Below are 24186 nucleotides of genomic sequence, written 5' to 3' on the forward strand. Positions count from 1 at the left end.
TCGTGCAACTTTGAATTTTTAACAGTTAAAAGATTTCTGGGATTTTTGTTTTTGGGTTTTTTTTTTGTTTTTTTAAGACAGGGTTTCTCTGTGTAGCCCTGGCTGTCCTGGAACTCACTCTGTAGACCAGGCTGGCCTCAAACTAGGAGATCTATCTGCCTCTGCCTCCTGAACGCTAGGATTAAAAGCATGTGCCACCACCACCCTGCTAAAAGTTTTTTAAAGGACTAAAACATGATGGAGAAAACTCCATCTAAAACCAAGTTAGGAGGCTCCTAAGACTCTGGAATTCTGGGTCTTTGTAAACACTGACATTTCCCTGCAGACTGGATTTCTTAGAAACTGGAAAGCTAAGCTCTTCAGAGTTGGTATGAATTCTAGGGAGAGGAGAAGAAAGAAGGAGGGGATGTACAGATGAAAAGAGAACAGAGCATACTGAGCAAGTGCAATTTAATGGACCTTATTTGAATCCTAATGTGACTATGTCACTATAAACAAAAACCTTAGTGACACATGGAAATTTAAATATGCTTGGATATTTTAAATCAATCAGTATTAATTCTGTAGAATGAAATAATTTTTAGATTTTTAGTGCTTTTCTTTTAGAGATACATATTGAATTATTTATGGATAAGATAAACCTTTCTTCAAATAATGTATTTTTAGGTGGGAATACTACACAGTGATTATTACTCAACAATGGTGCAGGCCCCACTGCCAAAGAGAACCATCTCTAGGAACTGAGCAGCAGTTAGGGATATTATGGAGGCTCCCATAAGCTGAGCCCAGCTTCCCAGCACTGCAAACACTTCTGAAAAGAAATAAAGGGGACCCCCCCCAAAAAAAAAACAGACACAAGCAAGTGCTACCTCCTCTCTTTCTAGAAACAGAGAAAGAGTCTTTGCTAGAAGGGGTTGTGTTTAATGATGGAAAAGCTGCCTATATTCCATAGGATTAGGGCTTTTTCTCACTCATTTTGGAGGTAAAGAGTAAGTGAAGAATACAGGGTGTCTAGGGCCTGGCCCTGCTGGAGGATCCAGAGAACAACATTCTCTCTTTTCTTCCCTGTGTCTGAGGTTGTTGTCCTCAGAATACCAAGAACTGTCTGGCTAAAGCTGCCCAAAGTGATGACTTGAGCTAAGCTTCTAGAGACGTCTCACTCTGTGCCCTAGAATTATGGCTTTCCTCATCTTCCTCCTCAGTGGCCTGAAGAATCCTCAGCAATTTGAGCTCAGGGTTCCAGCCAATGCCGTCCATCATTGCAGAAAGGTTATTGAGGTTTCTGTCTTTTCTGGAAGCCTTGACTCCCACCATAGTCTCCGCATCATCATAAAGGTTCTGGTAAACTGTTTCATATAGTACAGCACCTGAAAGAAGACCCAACCATTAACAGCATGACAGATTTCTCCCAAATGACTGTAACAAGCAGCACTTCAGGAAAGACCAGGATCTCTTTAGCACTTCTCCAAAGGATAAAGGCTGCACTCACATCTACAGACCAAATCCCATTCCTGAAAAGCCAGTCACCCTGACTCGCACAGGATCAGCTCTCCCCACCCTCAGGCACTTACTAAGACAGTTCCACTTACTCTCTGGACTGGCGTAGTATTCTGTGTAGTACTTGTCAAACTCATACACCTCTTCTAAGGACACCTAAAATTCATTAGGGTAAGCAGAAGAAATGTGAATCTAGACCTTAGCTAACTAAAAGAGTTTTCGAAAACACACTTATCTTGGGGGAATTGGACATCTAAGACAGGGTAAAGACCCACTGCCTGGAACTGAAAGCAAGGCCATCTCACACACATTTTGCTTCCCAGATCAACCAGATGAAACTAGGGCCACTTCTCCCCATTTCCAGAAATCAACTAAGTGAGCCCTGCCTCCAGAGATGGCTGCCAGAATAGCCACTTCTCTCATCAAGAGACGTGGTCTAGTTTTACTCCTGGGAATTTGAGTGAAATGGTGACTTCTTCAACCAATAAATGGTATAAGAAGTAACACTGTTTTAGCTCTAAATCAATTGCTTAAGGAACAACTAAAAAAAATGATTAATAATTAAAGGGGGAAAAAAAGGCTAGAGGGATGGCTCGGCAGTTAAGAGAAATTGTTGCTGTTGTGGAGTTTAGTTCCTAGCAACCACATCAGAAAGCAAACATCTACCCCTCAATTCCAAGTCAAATTCCGGGTGATCTGATGCTCTCTTGTGGCCCCTGTTGTGGGTTCAAGTCCCAACTCATGACACGAGGTGGGACTTGAACCCACACTGTCAGCACTTCACATCCACAATACACATTTTCTCCCTCTCCCTCTCCCTCTCCCTCTCCCTCCTCTCCCTCTCCCTCTCCCTCTCCCTCTCCCTCTCCCTCTCCCTCTCCCTCTCCCTCTCCCTCTCCCTCTCTCCCTCTCCCTCTCCCTCTCTCCCTCTCTCCCTCTCCCTCTCCCTCTCCCTCTCCCTCTCCCTCTCCCTCTCCCTCTCCCTCTCCCTCTCCCTCTCCCTCTCCCCCTCCCCTCCCCCTTCTCCTCCCCTCCCCTCTGTCTGTCTCTGTTTCTCTGTCTCTGTCTCTCTCTCTCTCTCTCTCTCCTCTCTCTCCCCCTCTATCTCTAGCAATGCACATACACAAAATAAAATGTGTTTTTAAAAGACAGAAAATGACTGGTTTGTCATTAAGCATGAATAAACCACTTAGAAATCGTAGAAGAGAACACAGACAACTATGCTAGTCACCCCTCCCAGCAGCACCAAACGACCTCAGGTAGGAGGAGAATGACTGTCCAGTCAACCCACAGACCTATGAGCTTGTAATTAGTTTTGAGGAGGCTGAGGCAGAAAGATCAAATCTGAAGTCATCCTAGGCTACTTAGCAAGGTCTAGGCTAGCCTGGGCTACATAACAAGATCCTGTCTCAAGAAAAAACTAATAGATCATCTATGCGTGTACTTTGAGGTAGTTTGCTACACAGTAAGAGATGGTTGAAACTAGGCCCCAGCAGAGGCCTTGGTGGACACTCACATGTGTCTCTGCAGATGTTTTCTCTATATCCTCTTCTTCCCACTGCTTTTGTTGATCTTCCTGTCCTGATATTCTGAGTCCTACACTGTCATGGAAGAAATGGCCCGACGTGGTTTCTTCCCCTGGAACAGAACCAGCAGGGAATATATATTCATTCATGTTCCTTCTTCAGGAAATAGTCTCCTTGCCATGGCTATCAGGGAATATTCTCAATGCCATGGTTATCTGGGGATATTCTCAATGTCAAGGTTAATGACGACATGATAATCAGAGACAGAGTCCAGGAAGCAAGGGTGTGTCTGTGTCCTTAGCAAAGATGATAAATGCTGTGACTTTCAGGAAAGCCCTTAAGACTGTGAGAAAGAACTCTAAAAACATGAGTTTAAAATATATTAACAGGATTTCTCAACTCTGCAAAATATAAGGATGCAATATGAATTATATGAGAGGCTTCACAGACCTAAAGGAACAGGGACAGCTCCACTAGGAGCCAACTTGTCAGGAAGATATGAAGGAAGAAGAATAAGAGATTTGGAAAATGATTATAGGCCAAGATCTCACCCAGATAAGTTTATTGTTTGTGCTTACAAAAGCAGGCAGTTTCCAGAGTTCAAGGCCAGCCTGGGACACAGCTAATTTAAGGCCCAGGCATGGTAGGAACAGCTTATTTTCTGTGCTTTCAAAGGCAGGCAGGTCTCTGAATTCATTTGCAATGTAAAGAAAAATGTGCTTGCTGTCTTTCCCTAGGAATCAAGGGACTAAGGTCAAAAAATTCTGATTAGCTGGGCAGTGGTGGTGCACACTTTTAATCCCAGCACTTGGGAGCCAGAGGTAGGCGGATTTCTGAGTTCGGGGCCAGCCTGGTCTACAGAGTGAGTTCCAGGACAGTCAGGACTATACAGAGAAACCCTGTCTTGAAAAACAAACAAACAAACAAACAAAAAACCAAACAACAAAACAAAAATCTGATGATTAGTGGAATAATCTAAAGGGAACCTGGGGTGAAGGGCTGAATTGATATGTAAATAAAAGACTAGGCTTTGATCTGTGAGAGCTGAGCTGTTTGGATGAGCTTTTTCACAGAGAAAACTGTGTTGAGCAGAACAGAGGCTGTTAGCTTGTGCCCACAATTTGACTTCAAGGCATTTCTTTTGCAGATCTCAAGCCCCACCCCTTCTTCAGAACCCCTCCCCAAGCCAAGGCTGGTCCTTGGCACTGTTGGAATTATGTGACCTAGTAATACAAAGCCAGTTCAGTCTTCTCCTTATTGGCACTTCATGTCCCATTGCTGGAATTCTAGCCGACCCCTAGAGTAGCACCCTATTCAGGACGAAATGAGACCTTGGTAGTGGGGAGTGGAACCTTGTGAATTCCTTTCTGTCAAGGTGTGTCTTTAATACATATATATGCATTTTTAAAAATGTACTTATTTATGAGTTTCCATACCCTGGGCCTCAGCCTCTTCTACTTCCAACCAAAGGCTCAGAATCCTTTGTAGACCTGCAGGCTAACAGATGTTGCTGATACCAGAGACGATAGTGAGACAGGACACAAAGCAAGAGGTCTCAGGTACGTCTTGCCTGATTCCACTCAGGACCCCAGATTTCAGAGAGAACTCTGAAAATCCTGTTGTTTGCAGAGAAAAGCCAGCAACACACAGTCTGAACAAGGAAGAACAATCTTACAAGATTCAGAGTGAGTCTTCCTTGGCCCTTCCCACTCTGCATTCAAGCTGGGAAATTCGGCCAAACGGTACTACATGTATCCCTCAGTCATATGAGATCAGAGCTCCAAAATGAGATGTACTATTCTAGGTTTCAACATGAACACTAGTCAAAAACAGGTTGCCTGTTGAGTATTGGCTACTGTTGAAACAATGTGTTGACTGCCAGCTGAACCCCAGAACTTGTGTGGAACTTAGTGTGGACACCAGAGGGCTCTTGAGAAAAGGATCTGTCTATGGAACCTGAATTCCCAACCCTCCTGCCTCAGCCTGTGAGGTATAGTATAGGCATGTATCCCTGCACCCCGGCATCACTCTGTTCTTTCTAAAGCAAGGTCTAAAGAAACTCCAACTATGAGTCAGTCCTCTCTCAGATGCCCACGTGAAGAGGCACATGGCCTAAGCTGCTTGTTCAGTGTCTATCCAGTTCGAGGATGACCTGGGATGGGCCAGCTGGCCAGACTGAGCTTTCCCAGAACAAGTCTGAATGCCTGACAGAGGTAAGTTTCAAAGTGACAAAAGGATGCTTGACTTCTGCCCTTTGCCACATCCCAGGATTCTACTTGACTAAGCAAAGGGAGGGTTATAAATGTTGACGTATACATACCATACTGGCCCTTGACTTTTCTCTTGGCTTTCTTCTTAGCCTCCTAAAACCAACATGAGAAGGAACTGAATTAGGAGTTTGGGAAGTGAAGAAAACTTTTGCAAAAAGAAAGAATTTGAAATGACTGTCAGCGCAATCTCATCCCCACAGCCGGCAGCCAGGGGAGAACCCTCCTCCTAGGTATCCCTTCCCAGCCCACGCCACACCCACATCCCACAGGCTTCCCTCAAGACTCTACCTGTTTCTCAGTAAAGGTTTTCACCTTCTCCTGCTGCATCAAGGAATCTGGCAACCAGAAAAGCTGGCTCAGTCCTCTCCCCCACTGGCATCCCACACCTTCTGCTAGGTTACCTACAGTGACCAGCCTCACTATGGTGACTTTTCCTTCCCTGACCAGGACCAAGCAAGAAGCTGCTCTGAAACTGGAGTTTCCTGAGTTCTTCACGTGACTATGGCAGGAAACAGAACTGAACAGGGACCATGTGACATTAGAGAACTCTGTGGTGTTGAGGGCAGGGTGGTACCTGAAGATCCATGCCCAGCAAGGCCCTCACCTCCCTTCAGGTTGGGTCGAAGCTTCCTCAGACGAGCAGGATACCTCAGTGCTGGTCTCTGCCGGTGGTAGGGGTTAACAAAATGCCTTTCTGTGGGTCTTTCTTTGCCCCAAATACATGTATCTACCTAGTCTATAAACATTTTCTGAGAAACCAATGTTTGGCAGCAGGATTGTAGCAAAGTCCAAGGACAGAAGGAAAGGAGTTAGAACCAGAGGCATCCCTCCCCTTGCCCATCCCCCTATGCTGACTTCCACTTCCATACAATCCAGCCCTCTGATCTACAAGGCCTGGGTCCAGAGTAGCAGAGCAGACCAAAGTGTAAACAGAAAACCAATTCTGCCTTGAAGACCGATGGGCTTGATCTTCTCGTAGGCCTCCTCTGAGGCGTGTGGCTCTTACTTGCAGGGTGAGGCGTTGGATAGTCAGATACATCTTAGATGAGATAGCACTTTCGGGTCGCCTCCTTTCCAGGGGAAGACTCTTTCTCATCTTGGACAACTCTATCTTCACCTCAGGGCCAATTATGGATTTCTCATGTGCCAAGATGCTAAAGGGGACAGAGACAGCAGACAGTCAGCAGCATCTCTTCTCAGAGAGTGGGGCTAAAGAGAAAGACAAAAAGGGCTGACATCTGAAGACATTTCCCCTTTGGCTCTAGAAAGGCTTGCATGGCCTCCCTCAGTAATGCATTTCCTGCTTAACTAGCATGACCACAACTGAGTCTCTTAAGGGCTTGCTGTATGCCAGGCTCCTGTGCTCTATATCACTCACCCCTTCCAGCACCCAAGGGCAGATGTTATCACCTTCCTCAGTGTGTAAATGAGGAGTGCTAAGCAGAAATGAGCTGAATAAGTTACCAATATTCACAAAGCCAGTTAAGTTTCAATATACAATTCAAAGGTGTCACACTCCTAACCACATACACCATTTTGCCTCCCAAATGGACAAATGTCCATAATTAATCTGTGGGGGAAAAAAAGGAGAAGAGAATTTCAAATGAAAGTGCACATAATGTGCTCTGCCCAAGCCCAGTAGATGGTCAGCATTGGATGGCGATGGCAGTGGTGACTGTCACCCTGCCTGTCAGTAGACACAAACAAGCAGGGTTGCAGCTGGCTCCCTGTTCTCCTCAGAGCACATGGTTTTGCCTTTACTCAGCTTCAATGAAAAGCAGGGTCTGGCTTTCTCCATCCGGCTCCACGGTGCTCACCACTCCTCCAGCAGGTCCTGGGGAAGCATGCCAGCTTGAGCCCATAGTGGTATGGCTTCAGAACTTATTTGCTCCAAGTGGTGTTCTGGGGAGGGGGGAGGTACAATCGCCGCTGGACTTCTCGAGTACTGCCTTCCAGGGTAATACAGAGATGGCTTGCTTTTCTGGAAGAGACACAATGCAAGGGACTCTCTGAAGCGTCCTTGTCAAGCCTGTTTCTTCCCACCAATATTCCTCCCTGACAAATGATGCTCCTTGATTCCTGACAGTGTTAATTTGATGGAATTAAAACACTGAGGGTGGCAGGCAGCAGGACTCAGTGGTAAACAGCCCTTGCTGCACAAACTGGAACCCATGCTGGAAGGAGAGAATCGACTCCCAAGACTCATCCTTTGATGTCTATACCCATACACACACACACAAAATAATTATGATGATGATGACAATGATGATGATAATGACAATGATGATGTCAACGATGTTGATGGCGATGATGTCAACAACAGTAAATAAAAACATTAAATAGATCAGTGAAGTACCCTCTGGATATGTCTGTAAGGGTTCCAAGGCCCTTACAGGAGTGTAAGGAGTGGATTGTCCTTTAATGAAGTCATAACTTGATGGAGAATAACTGGGAATCAGTTAGGGGAAGTAGAGCCTGGTTGGTGGCAACAGGCATGTAGACACATGGCCCTAGAGGCCACATCTCTCCCTAGCCCCTTCTTGCACTCCCTTCTCTCTGCAGCCAGTCTATCACGACCTGAGCATCTTCTGCCTCATGCTCCTACCATCCCAACACTACCAGACTCATGAGACCAAGCAACCACGTGAGTGGACAGGAATCTCTTCTCCTGTGAAGTTTCTCTCTTAGGTATTTTGGCGACAGCCACAACAACAAATAACACACAGGCCTCCTTCAATGTCCCCACTTCTTCTCCATCATGAAGGACACCCAACTCTCTTGCTGGACTTCTAGTATCCTATTCCATTGAGATCAAGCCAAGATCAATTTGCTTTTCTGGAGAGGCCATTCCTTTATCCACTGAACAAATTAACAATAACCATCTAATGAGATGCCAGACAGAAAACTGAAGTGGGGATTGGTTAAGGAAGGAAGTGGAGCAGGGACGACTTTGAGGGATACAGGCCACATTTACCAGGAAGGCAGGTTTGGAAACCCAGATCTTAGTAACCCCTGGTCCACTGGAATACTGCCCCATCACACTGGGGATTAGCTTGCCACTGACAAAAGTCCTCCCTGGATGGCCAGTGCTTCCTCTGTCCTTACCTTCCTACAGAGAGTAGACAGGGAAGGGATCTGAAGCCATCTGCAGCTATTCTTAAAGAAAGGGTTTCTTTTACCTTTTGGGTAATGGAGTTTGTCCATTCATATAAGAGGGTGCGTTAGGGGTGGGAAAGCCATCAACCCTACAGAATCACTTCATAAGGGATAAAGCCCAGAACTCACCTTTCGCAGTTTCTTTCTCCTTTTCTTCCCAGGCCATCTGGAAACATCAGTCTTTTGAACTGGGCTTAAAATAAGAAAAACCAGAACTTATTCCCAGATATTTTAAATAGAGACACTAAGGCCATCTGTAAGTGACAAGCCTGGAGATGGCAGGAAGCTACAGGTTTCTTCTCCCATATATCCACCATTCTATCCCTGGCCCACCTTCCACACATTTCCTTTACATGTAAAACAAACAAACTTCTATGGCTCACATCAGTGACAGCGTAATGTACACATACAAATGCATGTGTAAGGAAGGACTATTTGGGCACAAAGAGAAAATGGGGAAAAAATTCTCAAGGTTGCTAAAAATGAGGAGGCTGCTTTGTTATTACGGTTTTAACTTAGTCACTTAACAAGAACTGGAACATTAGTGATTGTTAAGGAAAAGCCAACACCTTTTCTACAGTAGTCAGTGCTAGCCAACCTCTAAGCCTCCCTGCTACTTAGACACAGTCTGATATACTATTCATTCTGTATCAATGCCCTAGGCCTTGGGGCTGAGATCAGAATTTTATATGTTTTACAGAGGGCTCTTTTCCTCGTTTTTGAGGGGAAACAAAACAAAATAATAATAATTAAAAGCACAAATGTTTCTTTTTAAGTGAGAGTCTTTTTTACATGTATTTATTGAGGGGGCTGAGGCTTCACATGCCACTGTGCAATGTGGGGATCAGAGAACAAGTTGTGGGAGTCACTTCTCTCCGTCTATCCACATGTGTTCCAGGGATCAAACGCAGGTCACTGGGATTGGTGGGAAGGGTCCTTGCTTGCTAAGTCATCTCATGGGTCCAACACTTATTTATCTTAAACCTCACAAACAAATTTAGCTTTGGGAGGAAGGACAGCAAGATGGCTTAGCAGGTAAGGGTGCTGTCACCAAGCCTGATGCTGAGTTTGGTCACTGGAACCCACATGGTGGAAAGGAAGGAGAATACCGCCTACTGCAATTTCTCCTCTGATTTTCTTTCCTTAGTCATCCTGTGACTTCCGCATAGGCTCTTGGCATACTGCTAACCCCTTAGTAAATAAATGTTTAAAAAAAAAAGTGTAAAGTCATGCCCAACGACCTGAGTTTGATCTCTGGATTTCATCTCACATGGTAGGAGAAGAACCAACTTCTACAAATTGCCTTCTGCCCACTACACCTGTGTTATGACACACATGCATGTATGTACATATAAAACAGTAAATGTAGTAAGTAACCTGGACCACCCTGTCTCTGCTATTTACTTCCATATAGAATTTGAAGTGGAGAATTCCCACAGCATGCATCTCACAGGACATCACAACAGAACCCCAGTGTAGAAAGAGGCAGGAGCAAGTCGTGGTCACTTTCTGTGTTTGGCCTGCTGCTGCTTATAATGAGATAGCGAAGAGGGAGATCACAAAAGGGAGGGGGTGTGCAGAAGACCTCAGGGAGTTTAAGGCGCTCGGGCATCAAGGTCTCTAAGTTCTAGAGAAGACGCTCACCTCATGTCCTTCTCTGTGTCTTCTGGAACCCAGGTCACAACCATGTTTCTGACATCTTCAGAGAGAGGAAGTTTTGCTTCATTCAAATTCAACACTGAGAGCTAGCAACAGAGAAACAATGGGATCTGAGGCCCAGCCTCCTGCTGAAACTAAGCTCAGGGCCAAACCTTGCTATGCTCACCAAAACAAACTGGTGATTCAGAAAATAATTTAAAAAAAAAAAAAAGAAGAAAGAAAGAAAAGCAGACATTTGTGGTGCTGGAGAGATGGCTCAGTGGTTAAGAGCCCTTGTTGCTCTTGCAGAGAATCTGGGTTTGGTTCCTGGCATCTACACAGTAGTACATAACCACTCATAACTCCAGTTCCAGGTAATCTGACACCTTCTTCTGACCTCTACACACATCAGGCATAGACACAGTACACATGCACACACGCAGGCAAAACACTCATACATGTAAAATAAAATAATAAAATTGAATAGAAAAAAAAGAGGCATTTCTAATCCCCCAAATCATCTTCAGAGTACTCTACCCTCCTATATCGGATACCAATACACGTACTTCTCACGGGGAGGAATTTTTAAACAATAACCTTCCTTGCTTCTCCATGACATTAGTATAGAATTTAGGAAAGCCAACCCATCTTCCCTGAGGATAGGGATACTATCCCTTCTACTGGTCCACTCACTGCAAAACCTTAGGTCCCCTGCAGGTGATGCAGCCTGAAGTCTGGCAGCAGAGATATACTGAGTGCTGGTAACCAAGGTTTCTTCCTGTAGTTCACCCTGTCTATAATTACAGATACCCAGATGAGTTAGCGTGCTCATTTCTCCCACCCTTGGGACTGATCACACGGCACTAGAGCTCAAGGAAATCCTGTACATCATCTAACCCGTATTTCATTTAAGGCTTTTTTCAAAGTTATCAAGAAAAAAATCTTTTGCCTGCTGGTCAGAACTGACTTAGGAAGGCAGAAATGGGTTCTAGGGCAGCCTGATCTACATAGTAAGTTCCAAGCCAGCCAGGACTACATAGTAAGACCCTGTCTCAAAACAAAACAAAAACAACAAAACAAAAACAAGCAAACAAAACCAAGAAGGAAGAAAAATAAAGGAAGGGAGAGAACAGGACAGAAAGTACCACAATACTTCCCCTATGGTGGGGACAAAAGTTATTCTATGCTCCTTTTGACTGTAAAATCTAACTTTTAAAAAAATTTTTTAGTTATATAAAATAATGAATTTCATGATGACATTATCATATATGTATATAAAATTTCTATCTAACCATGGATCACAGTTTTTAAAGTCAGAAAGCCATCAGACTAGATGGCCTTAAGGCCTATTTTAAGACTGACATTTCGCCGGGCAGTGGTGGCGCACGCCTTTAATCCCAGCACTCAGGAGGCAGAGGCAGGCGGATTTCTGAGTTTGAGGCCAGCCTGATCTACAGAGTGAGTTCCAGGACAGCCAGGGCTACACAGAGAAACCCTGTCTCAAAAAACTAAAAAAGAAAGAAAGAAAGAAAGAAAGAGAGAGAGAGAGATAGAGAGAGAAAGAAAGAAAGAAAGAAAGAAAGAAAGAAAGAAAGAAAGAAAGAAAGAAAGAAAGAAAGAAAGAAAGAAAAAAGAATGTCTACTTAAAAGCTGGACATGTTCTATATAGACAGAGAGAAAATCCTTCCCTATTCAAAACATTCACAAATTACTCTGGGGTCTCTAAATACAGTGTAGCATGTGAAGTTGTTAGCACAGAGCCTTGTATACAGTAAGGACCCAATACTAGACAGCTCTTACCAGTCTCCTCATTCAAACTACATCTATCCTGAAGAATAATATTGGGGATGGGGAAACAGGTCAGGGAGAAGACCCAGGGCTGATTCCTAGCTCACAACCATCTATAACTCCAGCTCCAGGGGACCCAAGGCCCTCTTCTGGCCTTGGAGGGCAGGCATCAGGTACACACATGGTGCATACACATACAGGCAGGCAAAACAACCACACAGAAGAAAATAAAAAATGTGGGCTGGCGAGATGGCTCAGTGGGTAAGAGCACTGAAGGTACTGAGTTCAAAACTCAGCAACCACATGGTGGCTCATAACCACCTATAATGAGATCTGACGCCCTCTTCTGGTGCGTCTGAGTCCAGCTACAGTGGACTTATTTATAATAATAAATAAATCTTTGGGCCAGAACGAGCGAGACCCACTGGAGTGAGCGGGGTTGACCAGAGTGAGCAGAGGTCCTAAATTCAATTCCCAGCAACCACATGAAGGCGCACAACCATCTGTACAGCTACAGTGTACTCATATACATAAAGTAAATAAATAGATCCTTTTTTAAAAAAAGAAAAGGAAATGTTTAAGAAACAATAAAATCAAAGGCAAAATATCCCCACAAATAAAGAGAAAATGTAGAGGAAGCAACCTTTTCAACTGTGACTTACTTTGAGAGGCCTAGGAGAACGGCTAGTCACATCTTTGTCACGTAAAGCCTTCGGAGACCTGGAAAAAATATGTTCCAAGATTAAAACTAGAGACAAAGGGGGAAAGCCAGTGAAACAACAAAGTTTATATTCTGAAGAAAGTCCATCTATTTACTATGAAGGCTCTGGATTTTTTGTTGTTGTTGTTTAAGATTTTATTTCTTCTTTTATGTAGCAACAGTACATTGTTGGGGTCTTCAAACACAACAGATGAGGACATCAGATCCCATTACACATTGTTGTGAGCCACCATGTGGTTGCTGGGAATTGAACTCAGGACCTTTGGAAGAGCAGTCAGTGCTCTTAACCACTGAGCCATCTCTCCAACCCAAAGGTCCTGGATTTAATACTGTCAGCAAACACAGGTAACCACTCCATGCGTGTCATACACTGCACTTTATAACTATCCATCTCATCCAACTTAATCCATAGCCCAGGCCCTCTCTTTGTAGCTATACAGAACTAGGCATGGTGCCCTAAATAACAGTGTACTAAGGGCCATTTGCTGTGCAAGCCTGGCTACCTAGCCTTGATCCTGGACACCCACACTGGAAACGTAGAGCCCATTCCCAAAAGTTGTCCTCTGACTTCCACATGTGCAGTGTCCTGCCTGGATGCTTGTAAACACACACACACAAAGAGAAAAAGACATCCTGTTAGTACTCTTTTATATCATTTACTCCTTATTTTTAAAGACAACTTAACATTATGAATGAAAGAGTAATATGGAAGTATGTGAAAACAAAGACTCCACATGTCCTGGTTCATGAAGTCTCCTGGGATGGAGAGCTCAATTTCCACTCTTATTTCTGCAGCTCAGCTTCCTCCGTGCTCACGGCATTCCTGCTCAATGTTCCTGAAGAACATCCTCTCCTTTGCAGGTCCTGCATGTGCTATTCCTAGAGTTTGGAAGCTTCTTCCTGCCGACTTCCCGCATGCAGGCCTCCTCCTCCTCCTGTGCTGCTCTAAGTTCAGGCTTGGGTCCAATGCTTGCTGTGCACATGGGGGTGCCCTAGGTTAGGAAGCCTTGCCTGTGCTTCCATAGCCCCGTGGCAGCCCTTTTAGGACATTCCACACTGGATACCCCTGATTGCTGGTGGGTTTTCCCTCCCCAGCTGGGAGGAAAGCCCAGATACCATCTTATTCCCATGAGACACACGAACTCCTGTTGGATCCCAGCACCCAGCCTGGAAACCCCACCACCACCACCACCACCACCACCACCACCACCACCACCACCACTACAACTATATCCGTGAACTGCATACATAACTAAACAAAGGATGCTGTGACTCCTGCTTTCAAAGGGTGTAAAATCCAGATGAGCGAATAGGGTGCAGGGTTGGGACATATCCACAAGCTCGGCAGGAACGACCACAGCTGGAAGACTTCAGCAGAATCAGCGCTCTGGGAGAACGGGAAGGTGTGAAACTCAGCCTTGTGAGTGGAGGACATATTCAGTCACTCAACAGGAACCTGAGCTTCCACTCGAGACACAGGAAGGAAAAGAGCGCTCAGGCTCTGTCCTGGGCCCTCTGGTGCTCTTAACCATAAAGCCATCTTTCCATCCCTCAGCACTGACATTTCAGTGAAACGAGACCGTGAACTGATGTCCCCTCTCCCAAAGCCACAGTGACATGAAGAAGTCTATGGTAGGATGGATGGCTAATTTTCTGATTATGGAGCGTTGGGATGTTACAGGTCCACAGCCAAATTCTCCCAGGCTACCTTCCATTCCCTTTATAAGCATAAGCATTAACAAAAGCATCCAACCACTAACCAGCCAGCCAGCCACCTCTGTCAGGGCTCTACCATTTATATAGCCTCTGAAAAGTCCCCAGAATTCCAAATATCAAACACTTGCAAAAAGCATCTGCAGCTGGCAAAATCACATCCCTGCTAGAGGACGAGGCAAATCATAGTCATCTGCTGTGGACAGTTTGAAGCAGCTCCATATCCCACCCCTTAAAATGAAAACACATTCCTATAATATTTGTTTTTTTAAAAAAAAAAAAAAAAAAAAAACAAAAACAAAAACAAAAATTCTCACTACAGTGGTGCCCAGGAAAATGGCTGTTTATAAAGGTAAAGGGGGAAGTATCATGTTAGGGTGAGGTGTTTAACTGAGCATGCTTAGGTGAGCCAAAGGGGGCTTTTGTTTGCTGAGCTTCAGTACTCTGACAGCTGTGCCTTGGTAGTCAGCCTCAGGAGGAGCAAGTGGCTAAAAAAGGAACAGACCTTGAGGGCTAACTTTAGGAATCTAATCTAATGGATTTTTTTAGCAGTACAGAGGGAATGGGGGGGGGGGGGGGGGAGAAGGGCAAGGCCTGCCAGGGCCATATTTTCAATCTGGCTGGACCCTTCCGTAGGCTACAACTCCATAGTGAGCAAACTAGAAGGAAAAGATTGAGTGTGGAGATGGGGGAATCATTATTCCCAGAAGTGTAAGCTGATGGCCAGAATGTAAAAGTGTTGGAGGAGAGACGGGCTGGCAGAAGACCACACAAAGTCATATGGGAATAGTGTAGGACAAAGGCTGAGGCAGACAGCGAGAGCAGGAGGAAACCAGATGCAACAGAAGCTAGTGGGTGAGGGCTCTTGGCAGTGCTGGCACATGGGGCCTGGCAGGAGCAGAAGTGTGTTCTGCGCCTGTGTGCACAGATGTGGGGCCCAGTGTAGGTTCTGGCTGGACGTGAATGATGTTTTCCCAGGGTCCCGGTCCTAGCGAATTAGAGAGTAGTCCTAGTCTACCTTAAACCTGAGAAAAACTACCATATTGCTTACATGGACTAGAGAAAAGAAACCACTTAAAAGGCGGCCACTAGAGCTTGGACTCTGGACAGCAAGGTCTTTGTATTTTAAATGCTGAGTTTTCTACAGACTCTTACACTGCGATTTCATGTTTCAGCAAAACTGGGTCCCTAGACTCCTAGACTCTGCAAGAGATTAAACAAAACCCTAAGAGCTTACAAGTAGTTTTATATCTAAAACTCAATAAATAAAAAATAAATAAACAAATAAATAAGAAAGACAGCATGATCCAGGCATGGTGGTACATACTTTTAATCCCAGCACTTGGGAGGCAGAGACAGGTAGATCCCTGAGTTCAGGACCAGCCTAGTCTTCTTAGTGAGTTTCAGGACAATGGGGACTATGAAGAGACCTTGTCAAGAAAATAGGGCAGGTAGGCAGGTACGTGGATGCTGCTCTCTGCTGACCTGCAGAGGCTGACAAGCTTGCCCTATTAGCAGCTAAGTTGTGTCCTGACACTTAAAAATTCATTTGCTGAGTTCTTAAGCCCAGTATTTCAGACTGTGGCTATATTTGGAGACAGAGTCTTTAAAGAAATAACTAAGGCTAGATAAGGTCCTGTGGGTGGGTCCGTACCCAACAGTATTAGTATGTTTATAAAAGGATATTAGGGTTAAGACACCAAGAGCAAGGGCCACAAGAAGCCTGAGGGACATGATGCCATCTCCTAGGAGAGGGGCCAGAAAGAAACAGCTCTCTGACTCTTGATTTCAAATGTCAACCCTTCAGAACTCAGTGACAATGAATTTCATTAATTATATCACCCAGGCAACAGGCAAACTACCCTAGTCCTGGAACACTTGTTGGCAGTTTCCTTTTGGGTTCCCCTCTCTCCATTTACCACTGACTTAATTTTGGATAGATTCCATTTGGCTGTTTTGTTGTTAATGATACTAGAGATCAAATCCAAAACCTCATACATGCTAAGCCACATCCCCAGCCCTTAGTGTCTTCTTTTAAATGTAGCCTTCTCAGAGTCATCTATATGGATAAGAGAAGTGCAGACCTGGGATTTGGAGACACAGTTTGCTAAGGAAAGAGTCCGTGATAATTGACCTGCTCTGACGTTTGGAGGCTGGTTTCGACGATGAGGGACGATCTTTGGGGAAAGTAAATTCTGATGCTTGTTGCTGAGCCACCCTCTTCTGGGTCCACAAGCAGGTGTCCGAGATGTTTACAATTGTGAGTGTCGGGAGTTTATCTGAGAAAGCACACCAGAGCAAAACATGTAACCTGCTGCTTGGAGAAAAGAAACCAAACAGAAACAGCATGGGGCTTTGTGGAGAAGATGATGGAGGTTAGCTAACACACCTTCAGTTTCTCTGGGAGATTTGGGGGATGGGTCCAGGATCCTAGGATGGCCCCTCTCAATCCGTCGGAGAGATGCCCAGCACTGTGGATGCTGACAACCTGACAAGGTACAAACGGCTTCGTCCCACTGGGACTCATCTGCCACGTTCATAGCTATAGACAGGTTAAGACAAAATCCAATGTTGCAGTATTCTAGTCCTTTGGAGAGTTAGCAGCCACACACACACACACATAGGGGTTATTATTTTTATACATTAGACAGTCATGCGGTTCAGATTTCAATTTAAAATAAAATCATAGTTATCTATCAAATCCATATAAGTAAATGCTGGTCAAAAAAAAAAAAAAGAAAAAAGAAAAAAGAATTGAGAAACAAGTAAGAATAAAGGTGCCATGAGCTCAAATGGCAAGTCTGGGAGACTATCTTCAAAAACCCTTCTAAATTGCCATATCAAGTGACATGAGACTTACCCACTCAGCCTCAGTCTCACCTAGAAAATGGCAAGTCTGTTTCAGTAACTACAACAAAGACTGTACAGATGTTTAAAAACTCGCTTAATACCAGGCAGTTGTGGTGCACACCTTTAGTCCCAGTGCTTGGACAGGCAGAGAGGCAGGTAGGTCTCTGAGTTTGAGGTCAGCCTGATCTATAGAGACAATTCCAGAACAGCCAGGGCTACACAAAGAAACCCTGTCCCAAAACAAGCCAGATGGTGGCACACCCCTGGAATCCCAGCACTTGGGTGGCAGAGGCTAAGTGGATCTTGAGGCTAGACCAATCTACAGAGTGAGTTCAGACAGCTACATAGAGAAATCCTGAATTAAAACAATCAATCAAACAAAACAAGCAAAAATGCTTAATGCTGGATGCGGTGGGGTGGGCACACCTTAATGTAAGGGGGGAGGTTCTGTTGCTAGCATCTTGTTCCCCAGTTGGTTCTTAACTTGTCAATAAAGAAGCCAGGAACCAATTGCTGGATGGAAGGTACAGGTGAGTTTTGGGATCCCAAGAGAAAACAAAGAGATGCAGGGAAAGAGAGAGGGGCTTTTTCTGTCATGCTGTGGAATGAGAGGCATGCAGCAATCATGTAAGATCTCGGGGCAGCAAGGGTCTGCAGCCTCCAAAGATGTTTAATTTAATTGAACAAGCCACTAAGTTTAGGGCAGAAGGAGAAACAGAGATTATAAATTGGTTAGGGCATGCCTTTCCCGGCAGGAGGTATCTGTGCCTAGCAATTGTGCCACAAAAGGCAAGCTGTAAAGTGACAAGCTAAGTGTGTGTCCTTTATCCGAGGATTCAAGGGTCTTAGGTGGGGCTGGTAATGCAACCCTTCCCCCAGCAAGGGTCTCAGGAGTGGGCTGGTGGAGCAGTCAACTCCCAGAGCATACGGTGGGTAGAAAAGGAAGCTGGGTGAGAGCTGGGGGTGGCAAATCCCTGAAATAAGGGGGATGGAATGGAAGGGAGCCAAGGGTGCCAGAGCACAGTAGCTCCCCGGCAGAGGGGATACCTTAATCCTAGGATTTAGGGGGCAAAAGGAATCGGATCTCCATGAGTTTGGGGGTCCATCTTGGTCTACATAGTAAATTCCAAGACAACCAGAGCTATAGAGCGAGACCCTGACATCTCAAAAAACAAACACATTTTTGCTCCAATAATTCAAAATAACTATCGGAGCCAAATGCTCATAACTATAATCCCAGTGGCCCAGAAGACCAACGTAGAATGATTAATAGGAGTTTGAAGTCAGCCTGGGCTACATGTGTTATGCGCTATCCTTGGCTATAGCATGGGATCTTTGTCTCAAAAACAAAAATGAAAGCAGATCCAGGGAAATGGTTCAGTGAGTAAAAGCATTTGCTAGCAAACCTGATACTATGACTAGATCCACACGGTTTAATTGTAGGAATACACACACACACACACACACACACACACACACACACACACACACACACCAATTAAAGAAAACAAGAGGGAACTAGCAAGACACCAGGGATCTGAAGGAGGAAATGAGGGGCTTCTGATTAGGAAGGGAAGGGAAATAAATGCAGGAGGAGGGAGGATAAAATAACAGCCCAGAGACTACACAGTCCTCAACCCAAAAGTGTCTTCATCCACTGAGTCATCTCACCCTGTCCCCTTTCTAACTTGTAAGGACATTGTCCGTTTCTTCTTCTATTCAACACATTTACTGACTGTCAAATGAGTGGACCTGTTTGGGGCATAGAGAGCAGCAATAAACAATCTCTTTTCTAAGCAGCTTCTAATTTAAATTAAAGACAGGAATCTAGTGGCCTGGGCTGCACCTGGCCTAGGAATAACTTAGTTTGGCAGGCACTTTGAGCCAATGTTTTAAAAACTGAAATGGTCCAGAATGTTAGCTTTCTGGCTACTCTCCTAGATCACAAGGCCTGACAGCACCAGTTCTAGCTAAACAGTGGCTGGAACTAAGGCTTATGACATCTTTAATCCAGGCCTGTTCTAAGTGCAGAGTTCTTTCCACCAGAACAATCCCTCTGTATTGTTCATCATCCCAACCTTGTCGGGTTGTTTTTGTTTTGTTTCTCCAAATAGGGAAATACTTCTTTGTAATGTCCCCATCAAAAATTTTAAAAAACACGTTTTGGAACAACATGTTTTAAAAAGAAAGAGAGAGAGAGAGAGAGGAAGAAAAGAAGAGAAGAGAAGAGAAGAGAAGAGAAGAGAAGAGAAGAGAAGAGAAGAAAAGGAAATAATCCAGCATTAGTTCTCAGTAGGAGTATTTTTTTCAGTACTTAATTATACAACTTAAAGCAAGATTGTAAACGTAAAATCAAGTGATGATTTTTTATAAGAAAAATATACAATGAATCACTTAATGATTTAAAAAAATACAACTTTAACTTGGGCTTTTGAATGAGAATACAATGCATTATTCTTACAATCAAATGATTCTTGCGCTTTCAGTACCGAACCAGACCAAATTGAGCTCCGAAGTGTCATCAGGTGTCTTGTGATATTGCCCTCGTTACTGCTGTCCTAGTAAAGTAATGGCATTTTTTTAAACGAAATTTTAGATTAACACTTATCCTTAATACAATTATCACAAAGTTGTGAAGGGCATAAGGTTAAAGATGGACAATACTACTGCATCAATCGGTGCAATAGAATTGAATAAAAATCTACACTGAGTTCCGAGCCAAAAAAAAAAAGTGGGGGGCACTCAAGTGTCAGTCGTCCGCGATTTTGCGGGATCAAAGCAGATTCCAAAGGGTTACTACATTCTGAGCCTATGGAGACAATGCTGAGATTGCGAAAGCACGTTGAAGCTTTGGCCCCGCCCACCTCTTATAAAGAGGCCCCGCCCACTCGACAGTCCGAGTCCCGCCTCTCCGGGCTCAGTCTATGCCAACCTTTTCAAGCGAGGCACCAGGCCTCACGGTTGCCTAGCAGCGGCGCACGGCACCCTGGGAGAATCGACGGAAACCTCAGAGAGTCAAACTTAGTGTGGTGCGAAAGCTCTAGCGATGTGTAGTAAAGAAATAAGCCTGGAGTGGAACGTCCGGGATGCCGTGGAGGCGGATGGAAATTTCAATGGTCCTAAACCATGGCGACATGGAAAGCTGGGCTACACTGGGGACTTGTGGCGGGGCTGATGTAGCAGAGAGGCTGTGATGCGCAAAGCACTGTGGGACACTGGCAACGTGGGGTAGGACGGAAGCCTCCGAGGGTCATATCTTAGCGACGCGGGAAGTCCAGACACCAGAACTGTCTGGAGACCTGAGCAGGAGGGTCGGGCCCCAGCGGAGGCAATGGCGGAGAGGCCCGAGGACCTAAATCTGCCCAACGCCGTCATCACCAGGATCATCAAGGAGGCGGTGAGCCGCTCGGGCTGGCGAATGGGTCGAGGGCGGACGTGTGGGCAGAAGGTTAACAGAATCCGCGTGTGTGTTCATCTCCACTCTCCTCGCAGCTCCCGGACGGTGTCAACATCTCCAAGGAGGCCCGAAGCGCCATCTCCCGCGCCGCCAGTGTCTTCGTTTTGTATGCCACATCCTGGTGAGCCGAGCAGAGGCTGAAGGGAGGCGCAGCGGGATCCTGACCCCGCGTTCGTGGCCTGGAACCTACAGGCCCCAGTTTCCTGCCTCAGTAGAGAGCGACTTACAGCTCTCTTCCAGTTGTCACACATTCTGGAGCAGGTTAAACAAGACGGTTACGGTAGCCCTTTGTATGGGGAGGGGATGAACTGAGCCATGCCACACACACATAAACACACACACACAAAATCCATTCATCTAAGATAAATACGGCTTTCCCACCTCATTCCTGGGGCTCATGCCTCCACCCACTTTGACAGCTTCTGAAGGGCGTTGCTCTTTCTTCCAGTGCCAATAACTTCGCAATGAAAGGAAAGCGCAAGACTCTCAATGCCAGTGACGTGCTGTCAGCCATGGAAGAGATGGAATTCCAGCGATTCATAACACCATTAAAAGAAGCTCTAGAAGGTATCCACGTACTCTTCTGCCTCTTAAACCATATATAAAAAAATGTTCATCAGTATCAGTGCCATTAGGTCCCTTTCAATAATTCAGGACTGGTCATAGCTCTGCTCTGTTTAGTTGGTACCATCTCGGGTATGTGATAGGGGCCTGGTTATTCCACCTGTGCCTCGGTTTGTCTAATTAAACCATAACCTCCTGCTTCCTTACAGCGTACAGGCGGGAGCAGAAAGGCAAGAAGGAGGCTTCGGAGCAAAAGAAGAAGGACAAAGACAAAAAGGATTCCGAAGAGCAAGACAAAAGCAGAGAGGAGGAGGAGGAGGAGGAAGAAAGACTGGACGAGGAAGACCAGAACGAAGAGGAGGAAATAGACAACTGAATGGAGAGAGTGGGCAGACTGTGGCGTGGTGGAGGGGACCCTGAGATCCTGAGACGTGTCTGTGTGAAGGCTTTCCCTGCAAGGCAGAGCCATCTTCGATACTGGTGCCTGAGATCAAAATAAAAACTGACCAGAAAGATCAAAAATAACTCTTCCCAGGCTCAGAGCATCTGAGTTACAGAAACCAGTTATGCGTCATCAGTCCGCAGGTTATGACGTTTTTTAATAAGCGATTCTGAGTGACTACGTAGTTTGGTATTGCTTGTCTACTTAAAGTATATGGCTAGCTAGTTTCTGATCCCATTTCCCTGCCCCTCTGAGTAAGTAATAACATCCATGTTGCCTGCTGTGTTCCAAGTCACAGAGGCACTAAAGGCTCAGGGGGAAAAAAGGGGACTTTGATCCTGGTCACCCAGTTTGACTGTACAGTAGTTAACCAGAGGAACTAGTGCTTAGAATGGCTGCTCTCTAGGAGATGACTAAGGAGCTGTGAGCGAGCGAATGAGGAAATGTCTTCACTTGATGGTAGCATTACTTACTTGGTGTCTGGTTTTCTAGACTTACTTAGCTTTGTAGTCCTCTAGTGACTGTAGATGCTCAGTTGTCTGGGATAGTTGCACTCCTAGAACACATACTCTTCAATTCTGAGTGTTGATTAGAATCTGTCAAAAAAGGTGCCAATTCTTAAAAGCAGGGGCTTAATCTTGGAGGTAACTCAGTGCCTGCCATGGTAGAACCTAGTGCCACCTCCTGGAAGGTATAAAATCCCAGATCCATCTCCCAGACTTATGGCTGCTGCTTTTCATTCCCTGGGCTCATAACAAGTTCCAGAGACTTTATTTCTTCTAGGCACAGCCTGTTCTGTCTCCATCTCTCCAGCCTCTGCTTCCCAGCCCTGATTTCTCCTCCTCTTACTTATTTCATCTTCTAGTCTAGGGACTCTGATAGCCTATGTCATATTCCAAAGTGCAAGGTCCTCAGATTCCTTAGTCCTAATCTCCTGCCTTCTAAAGAGAGTTGAGAACACCTCTGAACCTTACAGTAAGAGGAATGGTGCTCAGGAATGTAGCACCATTGCTGTGGCTTTGAACGTGTCTGTTGGCCTTTCCTTTCCCCCACTGAGTGCTCCAAGCACTTTTTCTGTCTTAGTTGTGCACTTGAGGCTGCCAGGTGATGTAATATAGTTGCACACTGTTTACTAGTCAGGGCAATACAGGGAAGAGTTTGGTGAGAGTGACTGGAGACTGTTGAGAAGAGTTTAATGCTTTCTACAAATAAAGAGCATTCTTGTTTAAAATGATGACTCATACAGTGTGCTTTTGCAAAGGACTCACCAAGACCCCCCTCTCTCTCCTCCTACCCTCACACATAGGCACACAGTCCTGTGTCTTGCCTTACCAGCAGGTGAATGAGTATTCACGACTTAAGGGCACTGCTCTTAACCACAGCCAACATATCCTGAGATTCTCCTGGTTACTTTGCATATCTCACTAGCTCCCACTTCTGTATAGTCCTGGCTGTCCTGGAGCTCACTCTGTAGACCAGGCTGGCCTCGAATTCAGAAATTCACCTGCCTCTGCGTTCCAAATGCTAGGATTAAAAGTGTGTGCCCAGCTAGCTCCCACTTACTAAGTTCTAAGTACTTTCAAGTATTAATTCTCATCAAGCAACATTGCTATTGCCTCTACTAGCTCTTGTTGTTGTTTTTTGAGACAGGGTTTCTCTGTGTAGCCCTGGCTGTCCTGGAACTCACTTTGTAGACCAGGCTGGCCTCGAACACAAATCTGCCTGCCTGCCTGCCTCTTCTGGGATTAAAGGCGTGCACCACCACACCCAGCTCTTAACCACAGCTCTATGTTCTCCAGTACACACAGTTCTCAAGTCATAAGTAAAATTTATAAATCAAAATTCACCAAGAACTACAGCGGTCCTTTGGTTATAATAATAGGCCTTTTCCTTCCCAGAAGAAACATTGTTTCTTAATTCCCAAGAGCACGGGTGCTAGACCTACCCTTCAAGGCCCATTTGTAATCCTGTGACTTCCTTTGAACTCAATTTCAATTGTATGTACTAAGTACCAAGTAGCTCTTCCTAGAATATACCTTTGCTTTCAATGAGATCAAATCCATAGTTAAACCTGTTATTCAAGGCTTGTGTAAGAAGGGCTCACCCTACCATCTAATCTCCACCATAAGGCTGTCGAGAATGGAAGGGGCTCAGTGACATAGTGCTTGCCTAGCTAGCATATTCAAACAAAACCAAAAACCAAACTCTCCCATGTCTTTGGTTTGTTCTGCTCGATCCCTTAACTAAACTTTAACATTCTAAGAAGAAACCTTTTCTGGGAATGGAGATTTGGGTTTAAAAGTAAGGAATTCAACATCTGGAAAGAATCTTTGGGGTCTTCCATAAGTTTTTTCCCATTGTAATATCCAAAATAAATTCAAGACTACCCTGTACCTTCCCCCTTCAAAAGGACTTTCCAAACTACTAGCAGGCCAAGTACAGAGCCAGATAAAAAGCTGGCTGACTAAACAAATATAGAAACATAGTTTTAACGGTCAAAAACAAAATTAACAATCCTCCTGCCCCACCTCTAAAAAAAAAAACCAACAAAACAAAACACAAGG

General features: G+C 45.0%; 2 protein-coding genes across 2 annotated transcripts; one reads left to right on the forward strand and one right to left on the reverse strand.

Moving 5' to 3' along the window:
* Window positions 1-479: 479 nt before the first annotated feature.
* Window positions 480-19953, reverse strand: CUNH9orf43 (chromosome unknown C9orf43 homolog). Its single transcript, XM_021161042.3, has 14 exons — window positions 19621-19953; window positions 16699-16851; window positions 16444-16588; window positions 12538-12595; window positions 10094-10194; window positions 8579-8642; window positions 7111-7274; window positions 6300-6447; window positions 5898-5955; window positions 5582-5628; window positions 5344-5386; window positions 3014-3135; window positions 1590-1653; window positions 480-1367 (listed from the first exon to the last, which is right to left on the reverse strand). Exons 1-14 carry the CDS (start codon window positions 19679-19681, stop codon window positions 1138-1140), a joined length of 1458 nt encoding a protein of 485 aa, XP_021016701.1. The 5' UTR covers window positions 19682-19953; the 3' UTR covers window positions 480-1137.
* A 427-nt stretch (window positions 19954-20380) lies between these two features.
* Pole3 (DNA polymerase epsilon 3, accessory subunit) lies at window positions 20381-22856 on the forward strand. The gene is made up of 4 exons (XM_021160277.3): window positions 20381-20556; window positions 20652-20737; window positions 21065-21183; window positions 21390-22856. The coding sequence occupies exons 1-4, from the start codon at window positions 20491-20493 to the stop codon at window positions 21554-21556; spliced, it is 438 nt and encodes a 145-aa protein (XP_021015936.1). The 5' UTR covers window positions 20381-20490; the 3' UTR covers window positions 21557-22856.
* Window positions 22857-24186: the final 1330 nt, after the last annotated feature.

The sequence above is a fragment of the Mus caroli genome, unplaced genomic scaffold (assembly GCF_978045245.1).
Source record: "Mus caroli unplaced genomic scaffold, Mus_caroli_1 scaffold_6, whole genome shotgun sequence".
Taxonomy (NCBI): Eukaryota; Metazoa; Chordata; class Mammalia; order Rodentia; family Muridae; genus Mus; species Mus caroli.

Bases quoted from the DNA above. Each gene is read 5' to 3' on its own strand.
- CUNH9orf43 (XM_021161042.3), bottom strand. From the start codon at position 19,681: ATGACACTTCGGAGCTCAATTTGGTCTGGTTCGGTACTGAAAGCGCAA. The intron at 10,195-12,537 runs GTAAGTCACAGT...CTCTGTTGCTAG, and splicing joins GTTCTCCTAGGCCTCTCAAA to CTCTCAGTGTTGAATTTGAA. The intron at 5,387-5,581 runs GTAGAGTCTTGA...TGTTGGTTTTAG, and splicing joins AAACCTTTACTGAGAAACAG to GAGGCTAAGAAGAAAGCCAA.
- Pole3 (XM_021160277.3), top strand. From the start codon at position 20,491: ATGGCGGAGAGGCCCGAGGACCTAAATCTGCCCAACGCCGTCATCACC. The intron at 20,738-21,064 runs GTGAGCCGAGCA...TCTTTCTTCCAG, and splicing joins GTTTTGTATGCCACATCCTG to TGCCAATAACTTCGCAATGA. The intron at 21,184-21,389 runs GTATCCACGTAC...GCTTCCTTACAG, and splicing joins ATTAAAAGAAGCTCTAGAAG to CGTACAGGCGGGAGCAGAAA.